The 25,587-nt window shown below is 39.6% G+C and overlaps 1 protein-coding gene across 10 annotated transcripts in view; it reads left to right on the top strand.

Annotated features, from left to right (window-relative positions):
• HDAC7 (histone deacetylase 7) overlaps nt 1-25,587 on the top strand; it is a 462,267-nt gene that overhangs the window by 409,030 nt on the left and 27,650 nt on the right. For 9 of the 10 annotated variants that reach the window (XM_077483760.1, XM_077483757.1, XM_077483762.1 and 6 more), the window contains 9 exons: nt 1,749-1,942; nt 5,017-5,235; nt 6,388-6,607; nt 8,113-8,246; nt 9,564-9,684; nt 18,045-18,094; nt 21,019-21,126; nt 21,439-21,494; nt 23,698-23,785. In XM_077483760.1, coding sequence (XP_077339886.1) covers nt 1,749-1,942; nt 5,017-5,235; nt 6,388-6,607; nt 8,113-8,246; nt 9,564-9,684; nt 18,045-18,094; nt 21,019-21,126; nt 21,439-21,494; nt 23,698-23,785 — 1,190 coding nt within the window. The remainder of the gene's footprint in view (nt 1-1,748; nt 1,943-5,016; nt 5,236-6,387; nt 6,608-8,112; nt 8,247-9,563; nt 9,685-18,044; nt 18,095-21,018; nt 21,127-21,438; nt 21,495-23,697; nt 23,786-25,587) is intronic. The other variant, XM_077483755.1, reaches the window with a different exon arrangement.

Here is a 25,587-nt window from a genome sequence, read left to right on the forward strand (position 1 = left end):
GCTTTCACAACCTAACTTGCAGAAAACAATTGCAAGTAGACGTTGGTTGCTGACACATTCCCACATGCTAGCTATTATTTTGTTTAGTCTCACAAACTTGCAGACACCATCGGGTTGTTTTTTTCCAATGTGCTTATTATGCAAAATGGCAAACCCACCAATTTATTTAAAGGTACTCTGCTATTAGTGGTGCGCTGTAGCTGTGACAGTAATTAAAGTGGAGTGTTGTACTTTGTAAGCCATTAGTTCATTTCCGATAGCTTGAGTTCACAGCATTTATCAGAGGGCTGGATAGAATTAACTGCAAGCGTTCAAAGTGTATCTTTGGTAGATGTGAAATCCTTAGAGGAGACTGTCAGAATTATTTAAAGGTACAATTCATGCAGATAAATAAGACACAAATGAATGCAGCCTGGCGTACGCAGATCAATGAATATTCACAGCAGAAGCGTCACGCCGCCTACAGGCTGAAATGTGTGTGTGTGTGTATATGTGTGTGTATATATATATATATATATATATATATATATATATATATATAGAGAGAGAGAGAGAGAGAGAGAGAGAGAGAGAGAGAGAGAGAGAATATAAAATGTGTGTGATTCGGCACACAGCTGCTGCCCCGTAGTAGTAAAACTGCTATAGGTTGGAGAGCAAGTGGTTAAATAAACCCTTAAATATTCCCTGAATGTCCTTATACACCCAATGGCCCTAACTGTTTTGTATGGCCTTGTGGCAAAGCACTTAAAGAGTAGCTCCACTTTTGTTGAGAAAAAAATCTTCCCCTCTGGGTGGTCAATGTACACTGCAGGGATTTTAATAAAGTTTGTTGCAGGTTCTTACCTTATGTTATTCTTAAGAGGTAGATGTTTGTCTGTGTCCATATGCAGAGTGAATGGTAAGGGTAGTGGTTTCATAATTATCGATCAGTTGCTGCACTTGCAGGATTCTAATGAGAAAAATTGCATATTGGATTGCATTTTTCAGAAAATTACAGCACTACACATTGAAAAGGAAAGGACATTTTTAATAATATTAATTTATATATATATATATATATATATATATATATATATATATATATATATATATATACACAACTTCTGTCGCAATTGTATATGCTGTATTGTGTTTTGTTTTTTGTGTTTTTTTTCTCTATGAAAGTGGAGTTATTCTGTAGCCCTGGTTCACACGTATGCGATGTAGGAATTGCAGCGAATCCTGTGCATTTCCCACACCGCATTGCTATAATATGGCGTCCATGCAATCTGCTGCGGGTGTCAATGTTATCTTAATGACACCCCGAAACAGAATACAGAATGCAAAATGCACTGGGATTGCCAGAATCGCATTGCATGGGTGTGAAAACCCATGCAATGCGATTCAGGTGCGGGGAAAAAAGGGTCCTGCAACATTTTGGTGCGGATGCGATTTCAGCCATACAAAATGTATGACTGAAATTGCACTGCATAAAGATCGCATGTGATGTGCACAGGAATACGGTGTGATTCCTGTGAAAATCACATGCGGTGTCTGCATTGCACAAGTATGAACCTAGGCTCAAAGATCCCCGATCTCAGAACGGATTTATCCACCTGCCAGTGAGCACTCATGCTGAATTATTTTGCTTAGCAATTTTCTGGTTATAAAATGTCTTCACTGCCACCTTGTGGTATAAGTGAATATTACACTTCCAGATAAAAGGCGTTTTAATATAGATTTCTCTCTTCTTTCTCTTTCTTTTCAAGGCTTGAGTTCTGTTCCACTGCAGTTCACCCATCCCCTTATCAGCCCTGACCATTTGTCAGCTACTGGGCACCACAAAGCCTTAAGTCGGACCCGTTCTGAGCCTCTTCCTCAAAATACAAAAACACTCCAACAGCAACTGCTCCTCCAGCAGCAATATGCAGCATTTCCTGAATATTTGAAACGGGCAAATAAGGTAAGCACAGGATACGATAGTAGCTACCCAGTATTGGGCCCGCTTTTCACAAAGTAGCAAAAGTATCTATATTAGCTAAAATAGCTGTATTAGTTAAAGTGTATGTATAACTGAGACTTTTTTTTTTCGTTTTGCACAGAATAGAGGTTTTAAAAACACTGTTATGGTATTTTTTTGGTCTGTGTCTTATTGGGGGGATTTCCCTTATCTCCATGTTCTGGAGATACAATTGAGAGGAAATCTCACAGCGAGGGAAATTCCTCCTTTACTGTTGTCACCAGAACATTTGTATACAAGACTAATCCACTACTTGTTGTGCTGACAACTAGGCAATTTGACGGAGAGTCTAATCACAACTGGAAAAAATGTCTTCACATACACTTTAATGTTCCAGATCTATTTAAGTCATAGACCTCACATTGCTGCATGTTGGAATGCAGTCACGTTTGTTTTTTGTTTTCTATGTTCATCTTTTCCTGGAAATGTCCCATTGTTGGAATAGTCAGCTTTGTCATGTTGTCCCAATACAGGAAACCTCAGAAGCTAATTATCCAGTACTTCCTGTGTGGCTCTATTTGGCAGGGCTGTTAGTCATCAGCTTTCATTTTACAAAGCACCCTACTGTATATCAGTGCTAAACGATCCCTACTGATATGGAAGGGAAAGATTTATGATATTGCAGCTTGAGTCATAAATGGTCCTCTGCTGCTCATATATAACACTGCACCAAGACAAAATAGCCCTAACCACGTTTATGTCTAAATGTGTTTTAAAGCAATGGTCATCAACCCTGTCCTCAGGGCCCACTAACAGGCCAGGTTTTATGTATAACCTTGGGGAGATGAAGACTAGAATACTGCAATCACAAGCAGAAAATGATATCACCTGTGATGTATTTCAGTTGTCGTGCAAACTTGGCCTGTTAGTGGGCCCTGAGGACAGGGTTGACCACTGTTTTAAAGGGTCAGTCTGCTCAAAAGTGGTATTGTAGTTCTAAAGAAGCTGTTTTTTTCTATGTTTTGCATACTCTGACAGCACGATCTTCCTGCTGTAATGCCAAACTCTGTTCCCTTATTCAGCCTAAGGGAACAGAGTTTGGCATTACAGCAGGAAGATCGTGCTGTCAGAGTATGCAAAACATAGAAAAAAACAGCTCCCTTTAGAACTACAATACCACTTTTGAGCAGACTGACCCTTTAAAACAGTGGTCAACCCTGTCCTCACCTATGCATTTTTAGTGCTTTTTGCATTTTGCAGATTTGCACTACAGAACGCGTTCCATAGGAAACCATGTTAAATGAACTGTAGTGCAAATCTGCAAAATGCAAAAAGCACAAAAAATGCATAGGTGTGAATCCAGCCTTACACCTGGGAGTTTCTTTTCACATTTGCACACTCCAGCTTGTCCTGTTGTATTCTTCATAATAGCAAATAAATGACCCAACCAGGTGAGTGGGACACCCTCATAATCACAGCAAATATCTGATCCAGTTACAAAGAGTAATGATCTCACCGATTAAAGTTCATGAGAGCTAATGATGAAATTGCGAGTAGGTATAACTTTCTAGTATATACCAAAAACTAAAATATCTATTTTGGGTAATATTAACTTGATGTATACCTCTGCTATATTCCAGTACCTTATGGGACTCTAAATGGAATCAGTGACATGATCATTTTTATTATATTACTATACAGGATTTATATAGCGCCAATTGTTTGTGCAGAGCTTTACAAAATAAAGGGCGACAGTACAATTACAATACAGAATGAATAGGAGGGCCCTGCTCACGGAGCTTACAATCTAAATCTAAATTGTAATACTCTAAACCTAAATCTAAATTGTAGTAATTTTCACAAAGATTTAAAAACAACTCTTTAAGGTTAATGCTGAAATTCCTGCTAAAGCTAAATTAAAATTGCAGCCGGTACAAGCAATGAAAAAACATTTATGATATGACATTTTGTGAGGTCTGTGCTTTTATAGTCCTTAGTGAATACTGTGGACTGTAAATTAAGGACTTTAAAAAAAAACGACTGAACCATTACGTTGGTTATTGAGGTTAGCAATGTGGAAGAAAAACAACAAAGAATACTTTCACACATAAGGAAGGGTTCCTTTTTAATAGTACTGATAAAAGGCTAGTAGACTTTATGGAGAGATAACCCAAAATGCACAACATTGAAGCCATAGGTCCACTGTATGCAGATCAACGTGTAAAATATACATTTTTAACCAAATCTTGCCCCAGACATTGTCATAGTATATACTGTCAGATATTGGCAGTTCCCCCATCAGAACACAATAGCTCAGTGGAGAGATCGCATAGAATGTGTTAGTATGGTGATCTGTACTTTTATTTTCGTTCAGCATACTCAATTGAATGAGAAAAACTTCCCATGTGTACCCAGCATAAGTCTTAAATTTACCTTTGTGCTCTCTTCATTTCCTCCATTCTCTTCCAATATTACTGAAGTGACTCCTCATATTTCTGTGCTTCATCAATGGGAGGGCTAAGATGTCCTAACCATGAAACTCATCTTCTTCCAACCTACTTTAATCATGAAATGTAACCATGTAGAAGCACAGAATAAGTCACCGTATGGTAAATACCACAGGGCTAAATTTTTCATGGATGTCATTTTTTCATTGGAGAATGCAATCCCTTTGTGATTTTACAGCTTTAAAGTCAATTCTATATAATTCTCAATGAAAACCATTGAAACAGAAAAACTGCTTGACTAGACTCTGGCTGTCGTTTTTTTCTTTCTATAGTTTTTGAATGTGAAAAGGCAATCTCTTGCCATTGATCTTCCATTGAAAAGCAACATAACATGAGGGCCACAATGACCTGCTTCATGAAAATGAACGAAGAAAAGCCATAGCAACCAGTTTAGATTCTTTGTGTCTGCAGATTTGGATAAAGAAGTTAGGACGTAAATGATTGCTATTTTAAAAACGCAGCAGTTTTCCCGTTGTTCAGGTCAGGCCCTTAGGTAGTCAATAATAGCTAGCTTGTACATTGATTATACTTTAGTGTCAGTTTGGAAGGACATTTACTAAACCTTTATAGGCTTTTACAAATGTCTCATTTCTGCAGCGCCCACAGAAAACCAGTGAAAGGCCGAGACTGAGCCAGATTCCATCAGAGGAGATGGATGACAGCAGCCCAGCAAATGAACGACCTGGCGAACTGGGAGTAAACCCAGCTAGAGTTCGGACAGAAGCATTACGTGGTGTACAAGACGTGCCAAGTGGTGGCCAACCAGTGATCCAGCATTTTGTTCCTCAGGTACTGCTCTCTATCTGTATGCAAATGCCTTGAGGGCAGCACTATGTACCCAACTAGAGTATAGAAGAATGTTCACATGGAATAGTGTTCCCGGAGACATATTGGGGTTGCTTTACTTTGCTTTACTAGGCAAGGTTCACACATGTCTGCCTGGGGTTTACAGGCTGGAGTCCAGTGCTGTTTTGTTCACCGGTTCAGGTGCAATTTTTTGCTTGAATTTGCACCTAAACCGGATCCAAAATCACACAGGGCCCTTTTCAGAAATGGGCCACAGCCATCCCTTACGTGTGAAAGCCGGTCTGATTCACATATTATGTGAATTGGATACTGTTTAAAAACTCTGAAGTTTTAGTAAATCAACCCCATTGCTTCAGCCTTGTAAAGGAATCTTCACTTTTTTTGGATATGCTGGGGCAGCTTGCAAAAAAAAAAAACTTGGTTGTGTTTAGCAACAGCAGAATTAGTAGTAATATTGCTATAATTTTACTTTTAATTGCAATGAAGTGTCAGTTTCATGCAGAAAATCTACGTAAAACTTATAAAGGTACCAAATACAGAATCTAGTTATACATTACTATTTTGTTAGATTGTGACTAGACTCTAGGGGAGATTTACTAAAACTGGGGCACACAGAATCTGATTGACTACCATGCACAGCTGCACTAGATTTTAACTTCAGCTTGTTCAATTAAGCTTTGACAATAAAACCTGGAAGCTGATTGGTTTCTATGCATGCACCAGTTTTTGTAAATCTCCCCTTAGTCTGTTTATAAAAAATAAAAAAAATGCTGCTCATTTGCCTCAGCTTTACACAGCTGTCACAAATAATCCTCATAATCTGTGTAATATGTTTATTTCCTATGATTGATGTGATATGATGTCAGCTTCATGTACTGCCTATAATGCAGTAGTTTCTTGAAATACCTCAATCAGGAACATACTGCATTATGGCCACTAGATGGAGATGTAAATCACGTTTATGAATGAGGCAAAGTACAAAGAATATTTGTGATGGTTGTGCAAATGCTTGAGACAGTCTCACAGCAGATTTTTTTTTTTTTATAAATTGTCTCTAACCTGTAAATCATTTTCTGATCCAGTTTATGTGGTTATTGATCTAGCCGTATGTGACTATCTGTGTTTTCCTCTCAGGCTTACATGTGGGATCCAAACCATCTTCGCGCACAACAGCACATGAAAAGACCTCAGCAACTGGACACTTTAATGATCCCTCTTATGCCTCAAACACATCGTCCTCTTACAAGAGCAAAGTCCTCTCCAGCTTCAGCTTCTATCCCTAGTCAAGATCCTTCCTCCAAGACAATTACACTCACATTGCCAGAACAGCCTGAGAAGACGCGTTTCACCACAGGTAATGATCAGACAGCAAAAGCAACATCGTGTGACCTATGTCAGACAGGCAATCACCCCACTGCAACCTATCAAATTTATGTTTTCTGTATCCAACCTCATTTTCCAGTATGGGTTTAAATTCAAATGGGTATGATATGACAATGAAGACTGTCAGAATTATATATATTTTTTTTCTGACGATATCACCTTATGGAGTAAGGCCACCAAGGACTTGTTAGACCGTGCAAAAGCAGGGGTGAGCTTTATGCCACAGCAGACAACAGCCACAACTTGTGTCACAGAAGCAGAATCCATGACAGCCACACAAAAAGCCAGCCAAAATTGCTTAACGGGGTTGTAAACCCTCACATTTTTTCACATTAATGCATTCTGTGCTTAAGTTGAAAAACCTTTTGGGCTGCAGAGGGGCTCAGGGTTGATTTACTAAAGCAGAAGATCACGTTCACTTTTTGCAAAGCGAATCATTCCTTCACAATGGAATGATCACTTATATTAGGGATTGTTGTGAAATTCACTTTGCAAACAATTTCCAATCACATGCAAGGAAAGAAAAATTATATATTTTTGCTTGCACATGATTGAATGATTCAATCAGCACATATTTAAGTCGTTTACTAAACAAAGTGAACATACCTTCATCTCCATTTCTTTTCCATCCCTGTCTCTACATTCCCAGGACATTTTAGACCTGTTTTTACTTTAAAGCAGTGGACATGGTGGGCTTGTGATACTTATGACTAGTAGAAGGGGATTGTTTAAAAAGTAAAAAAAGCTGCATGCTTATAGTAAACTTCACAAGAAAATGTGTATTGCTCAAAGGGGAGTGGATCATCATTGGCTCCACTGCAAAATCCTGACCTGTTTGTTGGCTCATTAGGGCTCATGCACATTGTCTTTAGGGGCATACTGGGGGTTATTTATAAAAGGCAAATCCACTTTGCACTGGAAGTGCAGTCGCTCTAAATCTAAGGGGTAGATCTGAAATGAGGGGAAGCTCTGCTGATTTTATCATCCAATCCTGTGCAAGCTAAAATGCAGTTTTTTTTAAATTTTCCTTGCATGTCCCCCTCGGATCTACAGCGACTGCACTTCCAAGTGCACTTGCCGTGCAAAGGGGATTCTCCTTTAGTAAATAACCCCCATAATGTCAGTTTTGCTGCCTGGGACTAGGGTGCCTGTACAAATTAATTACAAGATATGACTGTACACAAGTATACACAGCTCCAAGGTGAAACATACATACGTATATGGACATACAACCCTGGATGCAGCATATCAGAGGTGATCCCTGCTGCTTTGTAACAACCAAGGTTCCTTCGAGTAAATCCGTTTTTGTTTGTTACGCATTGCTTCTCTTCCCTGTTCTAGTGATTCAGTTTTATTGGCTTGATATATCCCCCCAATGCATCTATATTTATATATCTGTCAGTAGTTAAAAATCACCTCTGTAATAGCTGAACGATTGGCCACGGAATATACAGTAAACTTTATTTCCCTCTATAGGAATTGTTTATGACTCTGTGATGTTGAAGCACCAGTGTACCTGTGGAGACAACAGCAACCACCCAGAGCATGCTGGGAGAATCCAAAGCATCTGGTCCCGCTTGCAAGAAAGAGGACTGCGAAATCATTGTGAAGTAAGTTCATCCATCTCATACTTTGGAGAGATGGATATATAAATAATGTTTTTCAAATGATTTCACCTGTGAAATGATATACTGACAAATAAACACCCTGGCCATTATTCATTTCCATTCTCTTCTTTACAAGGCTTTGACTTTGCTGAAAGCCAGTATACAAATAGCAGAGTTGTGCCCATCCGCCAGAATACTGGAAGCTATAAATTGGATGTGTGCAAAGCCTGTTGGTTGTAACTGATGGAGGGTTTCAGAATCTGTTTTTGACTTTTTCAGATTGTAATATTTGTAGTGCTCACATTTAGACTTCTTAAAATCTGGAAGACTTCATACCTACTATTGGGATTTCCCTACTCTCTCTGATTGATAGTGGTACTATAGAAAGGTGCACTCAGGGCTGTATGCATTTCTGTACTGTTACTGTTATAAAGTATCTAGAACAGCCTTTCCCAACCTTTTAACAAGGGATAGCCCTCAAAATAACTCTCCAGTCTTGGGGAACACCTGCCAATACTTAATGTGATGGTCAGTGTGAGGAAGGCTCCTTATATTTGTGGTCGTTGGGATGAATCCTTCTCTTAAAGTAGGATTCCAGCCTAAATCTAACAAGTCTTCAAATTGCCCCCTCCCCATCCTGAAACCTTTGCTGACTAACCTATGTAAAAGAGGATGAATATCCTGTTTTTATCTTGCTTCGGTCCAGTCACATGATCTGGCTCCCCTGTGTCAGCCAGTGGCAGCTGCAGGGGAGAGGAGGGAGCCTATGGGTAACATCACCTCTCCCAAGCATTTTCAGCCATTGTCAAGTGCTCTCTCCTTTCCCCTGCAGTCACTGTTGACTGTTAGAGGATTGTATGACCAGAGCATGCTGAGAATAGGTAAGTATATACATATTTTTTACATGTTAGTCATCATAAAGATGTTGTGTAGATAGATCGGGCTTAGAATGGGAGTGGGCGTAAGTTTAGAGTTAGGTTTGGCCTTTACTTACACTTTAACAAGATTAAAAATAACTGTTCTAAGCCTTGTTACAGCACTGAAACAGGCTCACTTAGCAAACAGGCTTGAATTTTCATTCGATTACACTGAGAACAGACGTTGCAGTTCAGTGGTTAGCAATGCTGCCCTGCAGCTTTTTTTCCCCCTGGTTCTTTATCCTTCAATAGGACTACCTTGTATTCTGCCTTTGGCATCAATTGTCAATACTGTGTAAAATGAAAAACAGACTTCTGACTGTTGGATTTGGGTCTCGTATTGTATTATAGAGAGCTTGATTCTTCTGCACCATGTAAGGTTGATGGTCTGTGTATTTTTCAGTGCATTCGTGGTAGAAAGGCATCCCTGGAAGAGCTGCAGTCAGTACATACAGAGACGCACGTCCTCCTCTATGGCACCAATCCTCACAATAGGCTCAAACTGGACAATCGCAAGCTTGCAGGTATGTGACCCTTTCCAAAAGTACAGAACTCCACACAGAGGAGAAACATTTGTCTGTCGTAGGTATGCAAAATCAACAGCTGTTAACATGTCTGACTTTTTTTTTTGTGCACTGGGTGAACATTGAACTCATGTCTGGGCTTATACCAGGAAACAAAGCCTGCCTCTGAAAGTGTTCTGTTTTTGTGTGTTCAGACACAAACTATCCATTACCAGCACTACAGAGAATCCTCAATTCCCCTATCAACACAGTCAGTGTTGACAGGGAAATCCCTCCCGCTGAGCCATTGTCTGAGAAGACAGGGATTATTGCTAGCAGCTATACCAGCCGCTAGCAATAATCGCACGCAAAATCCGGCAGGCTGGTTGTACACAAGTTAAACAATCAACTTGGTAAATTCAGCTTGCCCATACATGGTTCGAATCTCAGGCGGTTCCTGCTGAACCGGCCGAGATTTGAACCATCTTTGGCTGGCCTAACAGTAGAAGATCTCATGACCCGAATACATAACCTCTATGGAGCGTTGGATGTCCGCTGACATCCGACCCGCTTTGATCCGAAAAAGTGTGACGGAGGAACAACCTACTTTTACATTCGTCATCGGATTGGGTGACGACAGACTCTGCGGTCTGTCATCAGCCAATCTCCCATAGGGGAGAGCGGCGCTCTGACAGGTCCGTCCCTGCATAGTGTGCAGAGACTGACCTGTCATCTTCCTGCTCAACGGGGATCGACATTAAGAATAGTCAATGTTAAGAAAGTCAAATTTTGCTTTAATAGAGTTGACACTTTGCCTTATCCTGCTGCCTGTTTGTGAGCTGCCTATGCTTGTTCACGACAATACTTCCCATTTAGGGGTTAACACAATATGGATCAATGCCAGCTATTTACGCCATACTTTACCATAAGTATCAAAAAATATGTTTTTCCTGCTGTCTGATGCATATATCTTATGACATGTCCATTGTAATATAGTTACCGTCCACTCTGTCTATCACATCCTCAGCGTATTCAGATCAGATCATGCCACGTTTCTGTAATTATATGGGTTTCAGAGCAATGGTTTTCCAAAAGCTTTAAGAAACTGGCGTTTTCAAAGCTTTATCTAGCTTAAGCCCCAGCAGCTGGCCAAACCTAAGAAAGGAGATTGTTGTGCACTCATTTGAAATTAATCAGGAACTCCTGGAGTACTTGCATGGATGTCTAATGAAGAGTGATTGCTTTAGAAATGTTATTGTACACGAGCTTATGATTTGTTGGGTTCCTCTATATGCTTCATAACCCTAGAAGTGGGTGCTCAACGCACTGTGATTTGTAAACGGGAAATCACATTACAATGTATTGGTGACGTAACAGAGAAATATAAACAGTGTGATCCGGTAGAGAAAAAACAAGGAACTGCATTAATTCAGCCTTATACAAACTGATGACCTGCTGAGAAGAAAAACAAGAGTCAGGCGTCCCAGACTGTGGGCAAAGAAAACACTTCTGACAAACAGATTTGTGCGTTGAAGAGGAAGTACTCCCTGTTCTCTCTGGATGTCATAGACTTCAACACACAAAGTGAGGAAACAGTATCTATATAGGCCTGAACAAAAATACAAATCATGGACATGTCACCCTTTATATAGAACTGATTAATATTATCTGCAGCACTTAAAAAGACCTGTTCCAATTATGCTTTTGGCAGCTTAGAGTTCAGTGTCCTGAACACTGGTGTTGTTTGCTATGCGTGTACTAATACACTCATTGGACAAATATGGGTAGAAAGCTACAAATCTACCCGCATGTTTTTGGACTATGGGGGGAAAACACAGCACCTGCAGAAAACCTATACAAACCGAGCGTGGGAATCCAGAACACCTGCACTGCAAGGCAATAATGCCAACTGCCTATTTCATCCACTGGAAATGTCTCTAACATGGAGCTGGTCATTACAGAGCCTAATAACTAACATAGTACAAATGATATTAGTAAGCAGAAATAATTGGTAATGTCTCACAAGTCAGCTGATTCCTGGGGAACGGGTCTGGGTCCAGGCTGGATCGATCATCTTTTGATACTAACAAATTCTAATGTCGACCATACATGGAGCAAATTTCTTTCCTGCAACCTATGGAAATTCCCTAGATTACCCCATCAACACAGATAGTGTTGATGAGGGAATCCCTCCTGCTGGGCCATTGTCTTCTCTCTGCGGGGAAACCATCCCTGTCGGAGAATCCCTGCTGCTAGAGAATCCGGCATGCTGTTTGTATCCAAGTTGATAGAGTGACCAACTTAGTACATTTAGCCTGACAATTAACGTTTCGAATCTCGACTGGTTCCTGCTGAGCTGGCCGAGATTCAAACCGTGTACGGCTGGCCTAACATAATGCAGGGTGATCTGCCTGCCTGTCTACCTGGCTGTCTGTTAATCTAAACTATTTGTCTTCTAATCTGAAGACTGAATTCTGATTGTTGTCAGTGTTTAATACATACAGCTCTCATTTCACTAAGGGCATCCAACTGCTGCTAAAGCCAGCCGTAGACGGGGTTTCAATCTCGACCTGTTCAGCAGGAAATTGCCGACATTCAAAGCATGTATGAGCAGGCTGAATGTACCCAAATTGATCGATCGTTAAATTTGGTTACAAGCAGCCTGCTGGATTTTACATGTGATTATTGCTAGCGGCTGTTATAGTCGCTAGCAATAGGCACTGTGTTCTCCCAGTGGGGACAGCTTTCACTTCCTGAAACCCATGGTTGCAGGAAAGAAATGTGCTCCGTCTATGGCCAGCCTTACTCTTCTTCTTGAGGAAGTGTAGTTTAAAAAAATAAAAATAAAACATTTTTACCTACTGCTGCAGTGATGGAATCTAATTTTAAAGACGAATGTCCCACATCCTGCAGGATGATGGTTCCTGTATAAATCCTATTTCCAGGGACACCCAGCCCTGAACTTATGTCACTACAGGATCAATAGCTTCAGTTCTAACATTCTAACGCACTTCAGAATCTCCTGACTGGACTTTTGTCAGTGAAGGAGTCGGTGGGCTGTCATTGGGAGTTTCTGTACTACTGTTGTAAACCTGAAGCTTTTAACACCAGAAGTTATGAGTTATGGACAGGCGATCTCCACCAGAACCATCAGCTTGCAGGACGTGGGGCATTACAGGTTAGTTATGGGATTACAGCAGTAGGTGAAAAAAATCATACATGGGTCGAATTCCGAAATCGTAACTAATGCCGCGTACACACGATCGGAATTCCGGCCAGAAAAAGACCGATGAGAGCTTTTCAACGGAAAATGCGACCGTGTGTATGCTCCATCGGAATTTAGTTGTCTGAATTCCCGCCAGCCAAAAATTGATAGCTTCACAATTTTCCCGACGGAAAAACTTTCTATCGGAAATTCCAATCGTGTGTATGCAATTCCGATATGCCAAAAATAACGCATGCTCAGATTCAACTACGAGACGGAAGCTACTGGCTATTGAACTTCCTTTTTCTAGTCCCGTTGTACGTCACCGCATTCTAAACAATCAGAATTTGGTGTGACCGTGTGTAGGCAAGACAGCTTGAGTGGAATTCCGTTGGGAAAACCATGAGAGCTTTTTCCGACGAGAATTCCGATCGTGTGTACGTGGCATAAGATTTTTTGTTTGAATTTCGCACCATTAGTGACCTGCAGCAATGGCCGATTTTCGTGCAACCATCTAATTATTTAAGTGACTGGGAATGTTGGAAATTTCTGAAAAACCAACGAATTTCTAATTGGTGATGGGAGAATCGTGTGAGAAATATAAGCAAAAAAGAAATGCACATGAGCTGTGCCCTGGAAAGAAAAGATTCCCTGCCCCAAAATGTATTTTCTGTAGCAACATGAGGTGAAATTGAAGGCTTGGTTGGTTGAATTTTGATATCAATGGTGGCGCCATCGAATTACAAAACACACAAATTTTGTATTTTCATAAGGAAATTTGTTTGGAATTCTACCCATGTATGGCCTTCATAAATCTACCTTAAAAACAGTTGAGAAAGGATAGCTGGAAATTGACTGGATGCAGCCAACACAGACAGACCTTTTTTGACAAACGAAATGCCAGGTCATTAAATAAACCCATTGATCTTGAATATTCCACATTGTCGAGGGTAATTTAGATTTAACTATGAACAACTTGGGGTTATAAGAAATACCATTTTGGAGCATTGTTGACAAGCCTTTGCTTTTTATCAGCCCTGATAAAGTTTAGATCACACCTCATTACTACAGTACTAAGCACAGCAAAGGGTTATTGCACTGGGCAGCATGTAAATCTAGGCCAGGGCAACAGCCCAGGACTCCAGGATTCTTTTTCAGTTTGTTTCTTAGTGACAGCTTCCCTAAACACAGTACAAACACATCAATTCGTTTTTTAGATAGGGTTACAAATCTGTTTGTCAGCACCAGAGAAAAAATAAATAAAGTAACTGCCAGCCATTGCTGCCCTTCTCTGGAATGCTGGACGCCAGGAATGGTATGGGAGAAGGATCTCATTAATAGTTTATCTTGGAATTTCCCACTTGTTGAGCTCGATTTCCGTGTGCTTGTGTTCTGCTGCCCTCGTGTGGGCTCATACAGCTGTCTAGATTACATGTAAGACTTTGCTTCCACATAATCATGCTAAGCTCATCAAAATACATCACAGTACTGTATAAAGAAGAAGCCTCTTCCAAACATGCATTGCCAAGGCTCAGAAATCTGCTTTTACTGGCCGTACAATTTTGAATGTACGCAGATGATTTTATATTAGAATAAACAGAATTTCCAGTAGCTGCCTGTTCCTGAGATCTTTGCTAGAACGCAGCATTCTTTAAGGCTAAGTTCACCATTAGAACATATGTTACATGCTACACCCCTATTTAGGGTGTAACATGTTCCAGCACCCCCTAAGCCTCCCCACTTCCTGTGACAGTGGGCTGGGGTTCTTCTCCCTCACAGCCGCTGTCATGCCTAAAATCAGTGCTTAGCCTGCACAGACATGTCAGTCATTCACAGGGATCTTTTTGTAAGAAGAAATGCGCAAATTGATAGCTTTTGTTTGCTGTGATTACTGTGTGCATTAACAGTAGAGATAAAGTATGTTCAGCTTGTGGACAAATAAGGTTGGCACTAAGATAACTGTAGTTATTTCATTCTTTGACAGGCTTCAATTGTCTCCACCAATATTTTTACTCATTAAAAAATAAAAAGGTACACAGTGTTAACAATTATTGAATAATCTAGGTTTTTCAGCTAAAATAATATTTGGCAAGTCAAAATGGCTTATTTACAGCCAGATATCTGTTTCATGTTGTTGTACATGTTGTGTTAATTTGCTAATTTCATTTGTTAGCACTGTTCTTGACCCAATGTATTTTATTCAGTTGTTTGTCGGTACTAGCACTCTTTGTACCTCGTGTATACTTCAATAAAAGATTTTGGAACATAAAAAAAAAAAAAAAAAAGGTACACAGTGAATTGGTTTTATCTGCCAATACATTATACAATTGCATTCAAATTATACATAATACAATTGCATACAAATTATACATTATACAATTGCATACAAATTATACATAATACAATTGCATACAAATTATACATAATAAAATTGCATACAAATTATACATAATACAATTGCATACAAATTATACATAATAAAATTGCATACAAATTATACATTATACAATTGCAAACAAATGGAAAGTGTTTAGGTTTTACCTTGTTATATTTAGTTTTGGTAAATATAAAGGGAAATTGCATAATGTATGGATATAGGTACATTCAGGAGCATTCTAATTGGTCGGCACCGTCACATGGGTGATTCCGACCAATTAGAACATGCGTAGCCTGTCCTGTCAGCGGGGAAGAAGAAGAGTGAAAGCCAAGGGGATTTATAAGCCCCGGACCCATGAGGTGGCTATAGCAGGGCTCAGAACGGGAGATTGCCATGCTCCAGGTCAGTGGGACTGGGTGGGGTGAGGAGGAGTCCTGTTTAAGTTCCCCTTACAGATTTTTCTGTAAAGGTGAACTTACACTTTAAGCTGATCTAAAATACCTAAATGAAATAAGGACTATGGAGGAATGACCCACCTTAGTCATTAACAATAACTTTCTCATATGGACCCCTGAATTCTGCCAACAGCCAAGAATACACCCTTCACCCTAACTCTTCTGTACTTACATCATATCAATTTATTATTCTCTCCGAGAAACCTATAAAACCTTCCTCCCTTGTCTCTCACTTTCTGTCTTTTCTTATCACCAGGATGATGATAAACATTCAGGATTTATGGTTGTGTGCACCTTTATTTAATCCTGACATACATGTGTTTCTGAACATTCCGCTTTTTATTTATATGTTGTTGCTTGTGATTCATCTCTAAATGCTGGTTCAAAAAGGTATACAATAGATGAAATCTTCTTGTCCCAACATACTAATATAGGAAAAAGTATAGAGCTCAGAGTGAGGATTGTGCTCTGTATATTTTTTGGTCACTTCCAGTCAGTTCTGCACTCCTTTGACCTGTTTTCAGCCGTCAGTGGGCTAAAGTCTGTTGTTGGCTGACAACACTTAGCTGGTCCAGGCTCTGAAACTATCCACACAGAACCCTGGATCTAATCAATGCTGCATCCACCTTGGTGACTATAAATGTTTTTGTTTTTTAAATCCATACTTCTCTTTTATTGCAAGTTAGACATACAGGAAAGAACCTGTGTGAAATAAGCCTTTCGCTCAAGACACAGGTGTTGGTATTTGCACCAACTGTATGTAGTATTTAGTCTACCATACTTAAAGCTGACATGAAGGTCAAAATGAAAGCTCACCAATCATGGATATGGCTGGGCTTGTGCCTTAAAAAAATAAAATAAAAATTAGTGCTGGAACCCCTTTGTTTTGCCCTAACATCTGGACCAGTTAGGCTTACGATCCTACACATTGGATGTTTATGTAAAGCTCCCAGCGACAACATATACTGTTTCTGCATTTAGTGCACTTCCATTGATCTGCATTGTTTTTTTTTTAAAGTGAAGTTCCACCCTAATTTGCATGCACATCCGCATGTGTTGCTGATCGCTCCACCATATCTTTTTGGATGTTGTCATTTTTTAAATATATAGTACCTTTTTTGCCTTAAAAAGCTCCACTTCCATCCAAAATTTGCCACGGCGAGGTATGTCATGTCCTTTTCCGCATTGACTCCTGGGATACCAGTGTAATCAATCCCAGGAGTCAATGGGCATCCTCTGCGGCTAGCATGGCGTTATTTCTAAACCAGAAATGATGCAGTGCTAGAATTCATTGCCATGGCCATAGTAAAGTCCCACTGCACATGTGTGAGATTGGGAGGTGCTTGCTGGGTATCCAGCAGTACCTTATCCCGGAAGAGACTCCTAGTGGGCTTCAGTTGCCCACACTCAGGATGGACACTTGCTGGATCAGGAGGGTAAAGTGAGTACCAATACTTGTAATAACACAGAAAACTTTCAAATGTAGCATATGCTGATTTGTAAAACATAATTGACTATCACGGGGTGATAAAAAAAAAAAGTCTGGAACGGGCTGGGACTCCGCTTTAAGTTTCAAGCTGCGGCACTGCATCTTAAAACACAAACTTTAAAGAGGCAATTAAACCACTAAATGTTTGAAGTAAGACATTTCTTACATTTCTCTTTTACTGGTGTTGTTTTTTGTTTTAGCAAGAATGGTTTTCATATTTAAAAGTAGCTAAATGGTGCCATATTTAAAGCTAGGCCACCTTTAGGGGAAAAATAATAAAAGCAAGTTTTTGCAGAAAAGAAATAATGCATTTATTATTTTTTCCTACAGGAGCCTGCAAAGTATTTCACCTACAATATATTGATCGTAAGTGCAATGTCAAGCTCCTGTACACTCTCCTTCCAGCTTTCTGCCTGTGCCTTTGTACGGGCTTTCAGGTATAAAGCTGAAGGAAAAGTAAATGGACTACAGGTGTGCTGATCGATGCAGTAATAGTCCACTGAAAACTACAAGCCACCTGCCATGGTGGCAGGCAGAACTTGTAGTTTATTCATTCACAGATTCCTAGGGGGGAGATGCTGAAGCATGTTATATGTTACACCCTAAATACAGGTGTAATATGTAACATGTTGTAAAGGTGAACTTAACCTTTAACACCACAAGTCTTGGTTGCATACATTTGCAAATATATGTGGAAGCTGCATTAGGGCACCTCTGAAGTTTGAAATCCATATCTAGCCAATGAGAACACCAACAATAGAACTTGTATAAGCTTCAAACAATTGCTTGGCAACTGCCACGTTTCTCGAAATGTTCTGCCATTTTGTATTTCATTTTTGTATTTTTGTCTCTTAGGAATTCTTGCTCAGAGGATGTTTGTTATGCTGCCGTGTGGAGGACTTGGGGTAAGCCTCTGTAAAGATCTTAAGAATTTTTTGCTATGATACAGTATAAATTTGATAAACCTTGTTTAATTAAGATATAGACACGGTAAGATTGTTAAATGTGTTAGATGTTTTGGGAATATGTTCTACCTTTGGTAAGTTATAGCAGAAGAAAATCTGCTGGAGCAATAAAAACTCAATTAAAAGATTTAATTAAAAAATAAAATGTACTTAATAATAGGGTGGGACATAACCCATAGCAACCTGTAACCGTTTGTCGTTAGTCTGGGAATAGCTATTTGATTGGTCACTTCTTGCTCCTACACATGTTTACATCACATCTGTACCATATGCACTCGGGCTCATAGCATGATCTTTTGCGTCTTTCTTTTTTGTTATTTCACCATATATTTCTCTCAGATGGAGTAACACCTATATATCTCAAAGTATGTGCTGACAGTGGGACACTTTGAAGTCAATCTCTTCAAGATTGCACCTCTTTATAGAGACAGTAGGAATGCATGTTCCCAACTGTCCCCTTTGATAGTCTCCCAGCCATAATGGTACATTAGAAGTCGTGTTCCTTATCCTTCAGGGAAATATGGGAGTCTTTCATCTAACACATGGAATATGTGAAAACACATTCTTTTACTCTTAACTGTTAAGCAGACTAAGAGCATTTAAAGGATATTTAAAGTCAGATCGTTTTTTTTTTCAATTTTGGATAAAGTAGGTGAAGGGTAAAACCAATTGTTTGCTTTTTTTTTGTTTTTTGTTTTTCTGCCATCTCTGTCTAATTAGGGAGATTTTGCTTTACTTCCTGTTGTGTAGACTCAACAGGAAGCCAGATATCTTTCCAATGTAAAGGAGATCTCCTCTTAGCCCTTGTACATATGGTCGGACATTCCGACAACCAAATCCGTCGGATTTTGTCCGAAACTGTTGCATACACACAGTCGGACAAAGTTGTCAGAAAATCCGATCGTACTTAACGTGATGACGTTCAGGCTAGTAGCCAATACCTTTGGTTTAGGAATTTGATCTGAGCATGCGTGGCACTTTGTCCAATCGGAATTCTCTACACATGATCGGACAAAGTCTGATCGTATCATGTTGTCGGAAAATTTTATAGACAAGTTGGAAAACTTGGTCCGTCGGATATTCCGACGGAAACAGTCCGATGGAGACCACACACAGTCGGATTATCCGACAATACGGTCCGAACGGACACATTCCGTTGGAATCTCCGACCGTGTGTACAAGGGCTTAGACCATTGTCATGGAAACAAGCATTCCCATTGGAAGTTATCTCCTCTATTCCTGCACTGGTGGCAACATTCAAATTTTGGATTTTTGACTAACTTTCATTCCTGCTGACATTGATAATCAAGACATTTTGACAGGGTGAAACTCTAATGGGAACACAGACCGAAATAAAAAGTTGACTGTGTCAATCTCACCAATCTATCCACATTCAAAAAACATCTTGCCTTTAGTTATACTTTAAATATGATTCTGTCAGTATATCTGTGTAATTGGCATTCCAACTCATCACTATCCATCATGGACTCTATGGTGAGGTGCATTGACTTCTGCGAGGACCCTGATCAGATAAACTGACTTGTCCCCATAACTGAGTCCCGTGAGTGATTCACCCAAAGCTGAGCCTTGTGCCAGCTAAACCTCAGGGGATGATTGAGTTAAGGCCTCACACATGGCTTTGATTAGTCCAGAATCCCCCAGGTTTTTCCGTGTCTCCTTTGTTATTTCCCTGGCGCTGACGCGACTCTGATGAAAACAAGATGTTTCACGGGAAATGAAAGAAGAAGAAGAAAAAAAAGATAAAATAAATTCCTTTCCAGTGCGTTTATTCCTAAAAACAAACCATAATTGAGATCAGAGGCACGGGCAGGCACTGGCTTTCAGGCTGCTGCCTCACCCAAAATCATTAAGCGCTTTATCCATAAGCACTTGAAGATCTGGCTCTGAGTATCCTCCGGTAATACAGTCAGTCACTCTAGTGTTGGGTTACCAACTGGCATTTGGAAAATACATTTCTAATGACACAGTATGTCGACCAAGAACTGAGTCAACAAGAGAATGATAAAAAACGAATTTTTTGACACAATTGTAATATGATCTTTGCTGTTATGATTTGATGTTCCTTTATTCCATAATTTCTCCCAGTGGTGCATATGGTACAATTGTGTTTTATCTTCTAAAATGGTGTTAAATGGCTCTTTGGTGTATAACCAAATGACTCTTTGGTGTATAACCTTAAGCAGTCATTGGCTGCTATTAACAGAACTCAAACTGATTTTACAAAAGTGTCTCTCATGCATTCTAAAAGTGGTGAAGAATGTGTAAAATTCATTCATTTATACCCGCCACAGTGTGACACAATGTAAAATGGGCGCATTTTAGAACTACCTGAATTTGGTGCACGAGTTGATGTCAGAACCAAAAGTGTTGCAAATGATTCATGAATTTTGCGCAATACCGTGGAAATTCCTTTTTTGGGTGAAGTCCATTTTTTAAGGTTCCTAGTTGCTCCTGTGCCTGCAATCTCAAACCTGTATATCTGCATTGTGCAACTATGGATCTGGTGTTCTCAACTGCCAGTCTCAGGAAATTTGGAGCAAAATTGGTGATGTCACTATGTTCTGCTCACTGTTCACCTTGTTGCAGCATCTGACATGGGGAAGCAAGGCTCTGCCTCTACCAGGTGGCTGCTTCCACACTGAGAAACAGTGCAGAACATGCATGTTAGGTCATTAGTAGGTAAAAGATTAGTAGCAGAGAGACCACAGGCAATACTGATGATTAGTCCTTTACCCTCTGCCTACCTTTTTTTGGGCATAACTTCCAGAGTTTATTTCCTCTTTAAATATTACATTTTTCAAAATAATAGATACTTAATTTCTTGACACTCCTTTTGCTTGCAGGTGGACAGTGACACTATCTGGAATGAGCTCCATTCTTCAAATGCTGCTCGCTGGGCTGCCGGAAGCGTGATTGAACTGGCATTTAAAGTTGTAACACAAGAATTAAAGGTATGCGGTGTAAAAGTATTTTTTGTGGCAACTGTAACTGGAGCTTCTCTCTGACCTCCTGAAAACCATCTTTTTTCCCTGCCGTGGTATGGATATCAGACAGTGGACCCCATTGGTAATACGGATAATATTTGTGTGTAGTAAATATTATAACTGCCTTTACCCACATATTGGCTGCACCTGTTTGGATGACCACTATAATAAAATTCGATGTCTGTTTCATGGGAGCAGACTATATTTCCTGAGCCTCAGAGCTGAATTCATAAATGTGATCCTGCTGTCATCTTATTGAGTTCTGTCTTTTTCTTGCAGAATGGATTTGCTTTGGTGAGGCCCCCAGGACATCATGCAGACCCATCAACTGCTATGTACGAATATTTTATAATTCTACTGCTGGTATACTAACTGACTGTGTTTGATGGAGCCATTTACAGCAGGGTGTCTTTTTCTCCATATCTAGTATATGAAGTAAATTTAGCATAACACTGTAAATTGTATTTAGATGCCAGATACAGTGAACCCTTCATAGTCTATCTAGTAAGTGTTGCATGTGCTACTACACTTTTCTTGGGCATTGAAACATAGTAAACTGCTAGACAAGATGTTGAATTATTGGGTGTCTGAGGGTCAAAGGCACCACATCCCACCAAATATGTTCAAGAAAGTATGTGAAAAAGAACAAGATTTTTAAGGTGCCACTATAAAAATAACAAAATGTTATTAAAATATCAAATTTTTTATCTCTTGCAGTATTCTAAAAATCTATGAGGAAGCCAGTGATTGGCGAAACATGTTGAGCTGAAGTTACTGCATATGTATTATAGCTGCATGGATATTTCTTGATTGTTTTTCTACAATTGTTGCTTTTAAACAAATATATGTATATTTCAATTAAAAAAAGTCTATATTTTCATAACATTATTATCTTTATGGTGGCACCTTGAAAATGTCTGTTCTTTTTCGTATACTTTCTTGAACATAGACTGCTGCTGGCACTAATAGATCTTGTCTTTTTATGTTCCCTGTGTTTCCCATGACTTGCAATTGACCCATCACTGTGATAATTAGCTTCACTTAATAGTAGTGAGGAATGGGAGAATTGTGTCAATCCCAGCAAATAGGGTTACTTTTGCAACCCAGGGCAGCACTGTTTTTAGGGTTTCAGAAGATGTAATGGGTTCTGCCAACACAGTGGAGTTGACTGCACAAAATGAGTGGCAGTTTTATGTTTTTTCAACTTAGGTGTGTTTTATGACACAAGTGGACCTGGTGAAAATATTTGTAGGCTAATCCATTTTAGTGCCGAAACATTTACAATGTATCTCAGTAGAAGACTACATTAAGGCGGTTGTAAACCGCTGGACTTTTTTTTTTGTACCCTGCAAGGTTAAGCGCATTATGTTAAACTTACCTTAAAGCGAAGTCCTTCTAGCGCCAAGCTGTTATCGCTGTAGGCGCTCTCATCTTCACTTATCTTCCTTCCAGGTTTGCGGACTCCAGTTGTGTGACTGGCCTGAGCTGCAATGACGTCACTCACACGCATGCGTTTGAGAACAGCAGTTTAAAGCACAGGGCTCTGAAGGAACAGCCTGGGTGGCCTTTTCTTCAGAGCGCATGCACCAGCGATTTCACTGGCTGAATGTACAGTAAATATCTCCTAAACAGTGCATGTTTAGGAGATATTTACACTACCTATAGGTAAGCATTCATTATAGGCTTACATATAGGTAAAAGTCAGAGATGGAAGTTTACTCCCACTTTAAATCTTGACTCTGGGGTACTAAAAAAATGATCCCTTGTGCCTGTGCGGCAAGGGTGAATAGCTAATTTTGGTCTAGGGGAACAAAAAAAAGATTTTCTTAACTGACTTTCCCTACAGCTGGACTAGTCCCCCGAGTTTCTTCTCCCGCACACTCCAGTGGTCTTTGATCCTGATGTCATCAAGACAGCAGGGTCCATAGCCCTGCAATGGTTGGACACAGAGAGATAATTCACTCCTGGGGAGAGTGAGTGTAGTAGTAGTGGAGGATCTAAAGGGAATTAAACGTTTTCTCATCTCTAGACAAAAAAAGCTGTTTTATTATTAATACTTTAATAATTTAATTTAAGAATTTTCCAGGAGTTGTTTTAAGTTTCCAAAGTGTGTGTAAAAAAAAAAAAAAATAGGATGTTTGTTCTGGGTTACCTGTCTACAGAGTCAGATCATTTATGGCTCAATAATTCTTAATGTGCTTGTAGAAATTAGAGGATTGTAACTCAGTGAGGTTAATTTACCAGAACAGGAGAGTGCAAAATCTGGTGCAGCTCCGCATAGAAACCAATCGGCTTCCAAGTTTTTTTTTTGTTTTTTTTTAGTTTTTTTTTGTCAAAGCTTAATTGAACAAGCTGAATTTTGAAGCTGATTGGCTACCATGCACCAGATTTTGCACTCTCCAGTTTTAGTAAATGGAACGTTTATCAATTTTTTTTATGAGTTCTATTATCATTTAAGAGATTTGTTAGCACTTCTAACTCTGATGTCTCCAGCTAGCTTTATTGTGTGTCCTTACATTTGGTTTATTGCCTTTTCAGGGGCTTCTGTTTTTTCAACTCCGTAGCCATTGCTGCCAAGCAATTGCAACAGAGACTAGATGTCGGAAAGATCCTTATTGTGGACTGGGTAAGTTCTATTTACATTGCCATTTTTGTGCAGTTTTCTCGCTTAGCACTGTGTTTAGTTTACATGGTCTCAGACAGAGATTGACATCTCTTCTATGAAGATCGGCTCCACCTGCATTTTTCTTGGTTCTGAATTAGATGGAGATGAGGAAGATGGCAGAGTTCAGCAGCTTCTTCATTTACCAGCAGTTTACAGTCTCCTACATGTACCCAGAGATCTAGGAACTTCTATAGAGACCTGTTAAAGGAAAGCATAGGCTACGCTTGCTGACTTTCCATTTAGAAAACGTAAATTGTCTTATGACTTCACTGGCTACATCCTTGTTTTGAAAACAAGTAGCATTTTTAAAAGGAGATCACAATTTGCAGGGCCTCTATTTTCCTCGGCAAAGTCTTTCCCCCTTATTTTCTAGGGGCTTGGAACCAGGAGTGAAGAAAAGAAACCCTTTATAATTTGTTCTATTTGTAACAGTACTGGTGCTTGACTGTCTACTTGCCTCCATGTAGTAGTGCTGGGCCAATCACCAAGCACCAGCACTCTGGCATGGAGGTGAGTAGAAAGTCCTAAGCCTTCTATAGAGGAAGTAGTTTAGTAAGAAGTAAGAGTATATAGTTCTGTAAATGTAAAGCACGGGTTTGCTTTTGGCGCCAATTATGAAAGACTTGTATTGGTTACAGCCTTGCTTTGTCTTATTTTAGCATTTGGTTGCTGTGTGCACTTAAAACATAACCTTTCCCTTTTCTTAAAATCCTATAAAGTAGTAATTTGAATACAGTGCAGGCACACTTGCAAGCCTTCTTCCACCTTCTGTAACTCCATCGTGGGTGTCTGGCCACTCAACACTCTGAAAAGTAATTCAACGTTTCAGCTGTTTTTTGTAAGCGAAAGTCAAGATTTTTTTTTTTTGTAGCACCTAGGATTTAGTGGACTTTTTATTGAAGTAGGCCTATAGTATGTTATTTTATTATTAGACAGGCATCTTTTTTTTTCTTTTTTTATTTTTATTTTGCAACTGATAGGTCATCGTTTTTCTCTTAGTTTCCCGCATTTTTATGCAATTCTTTGCACTGTACCGAGGCCTAGTCATCCTTCTGTAGAATGGGCATATTGTTTTGTCTGTCCTAAGCAACATGGGTTCATAATTTCGTAATCCATTTGTGGTATCGCTACTGGTTTAGGAGTAGAGGTCATAGTCCTTGTGCTGTTCTGGTTTGCAGATGTCATTGTTTAGATGGTGGTGGTGGTGGGGATGGTGTCCATTAGAGCAGTAGCTGACAACGAATATCTGTCTTGTTTGTGATGAGCTTTGACTTTTAGGCTGCGGTTTTGTTAAGGCATTGATCATTATGCCTTTGGAGGTAATGCAGCTGATGTTTGAAGATGGCTTCTGAAGTTATGGTTACCTGTATGCTGTTGTGAAGATCCTCTGTGCTCATCTCTGAAATAATGGCTCTTCTGCTGACTGATGCCGTGTACACACGATCGGAAATTCGGCCAGCAAAAGACCTGTGAGAGCTTTTCATCATAAAATGCGACAGTGTGTAGGCTCCATCAGACTTTTGCGGAATTTCGGCCAGCAAAAGATTGAGAGCATGTTCTCAATTTTTCAGATGGAAAAAGTTTTGATCGGAAATTCCGATCGTCTGCAGCAATTCTGATGTGCAAAATTCCTACGCATGCTCAGATACAATTTGACACATGCTCGTAAGCATTAAATTTCATTTTCTCGGCTTGTTGTAGTGTTGTACATCACCGCGTTCTTGACAGTTGGAATTTGGTGTGACTATGTGTAGGTAACACAA

This window comes from Lithobates pipiens, unplaced genomic scaffold (assembly GCF_037356315.1).
Source record: "Lithobates pipiens isolate NorthernLeopardFrog02 unplaced genomic scaffold, aLitPip1_a1.2 Scaffold_16, whole genome shotgun sequence".
Taxonomy (NCBI): domain Eukaryota; kingdom Metazoa; phylum Chordata; class Amphibia; order Anura; family Ranidae; genus Lithobates; species Lithobates pipiens.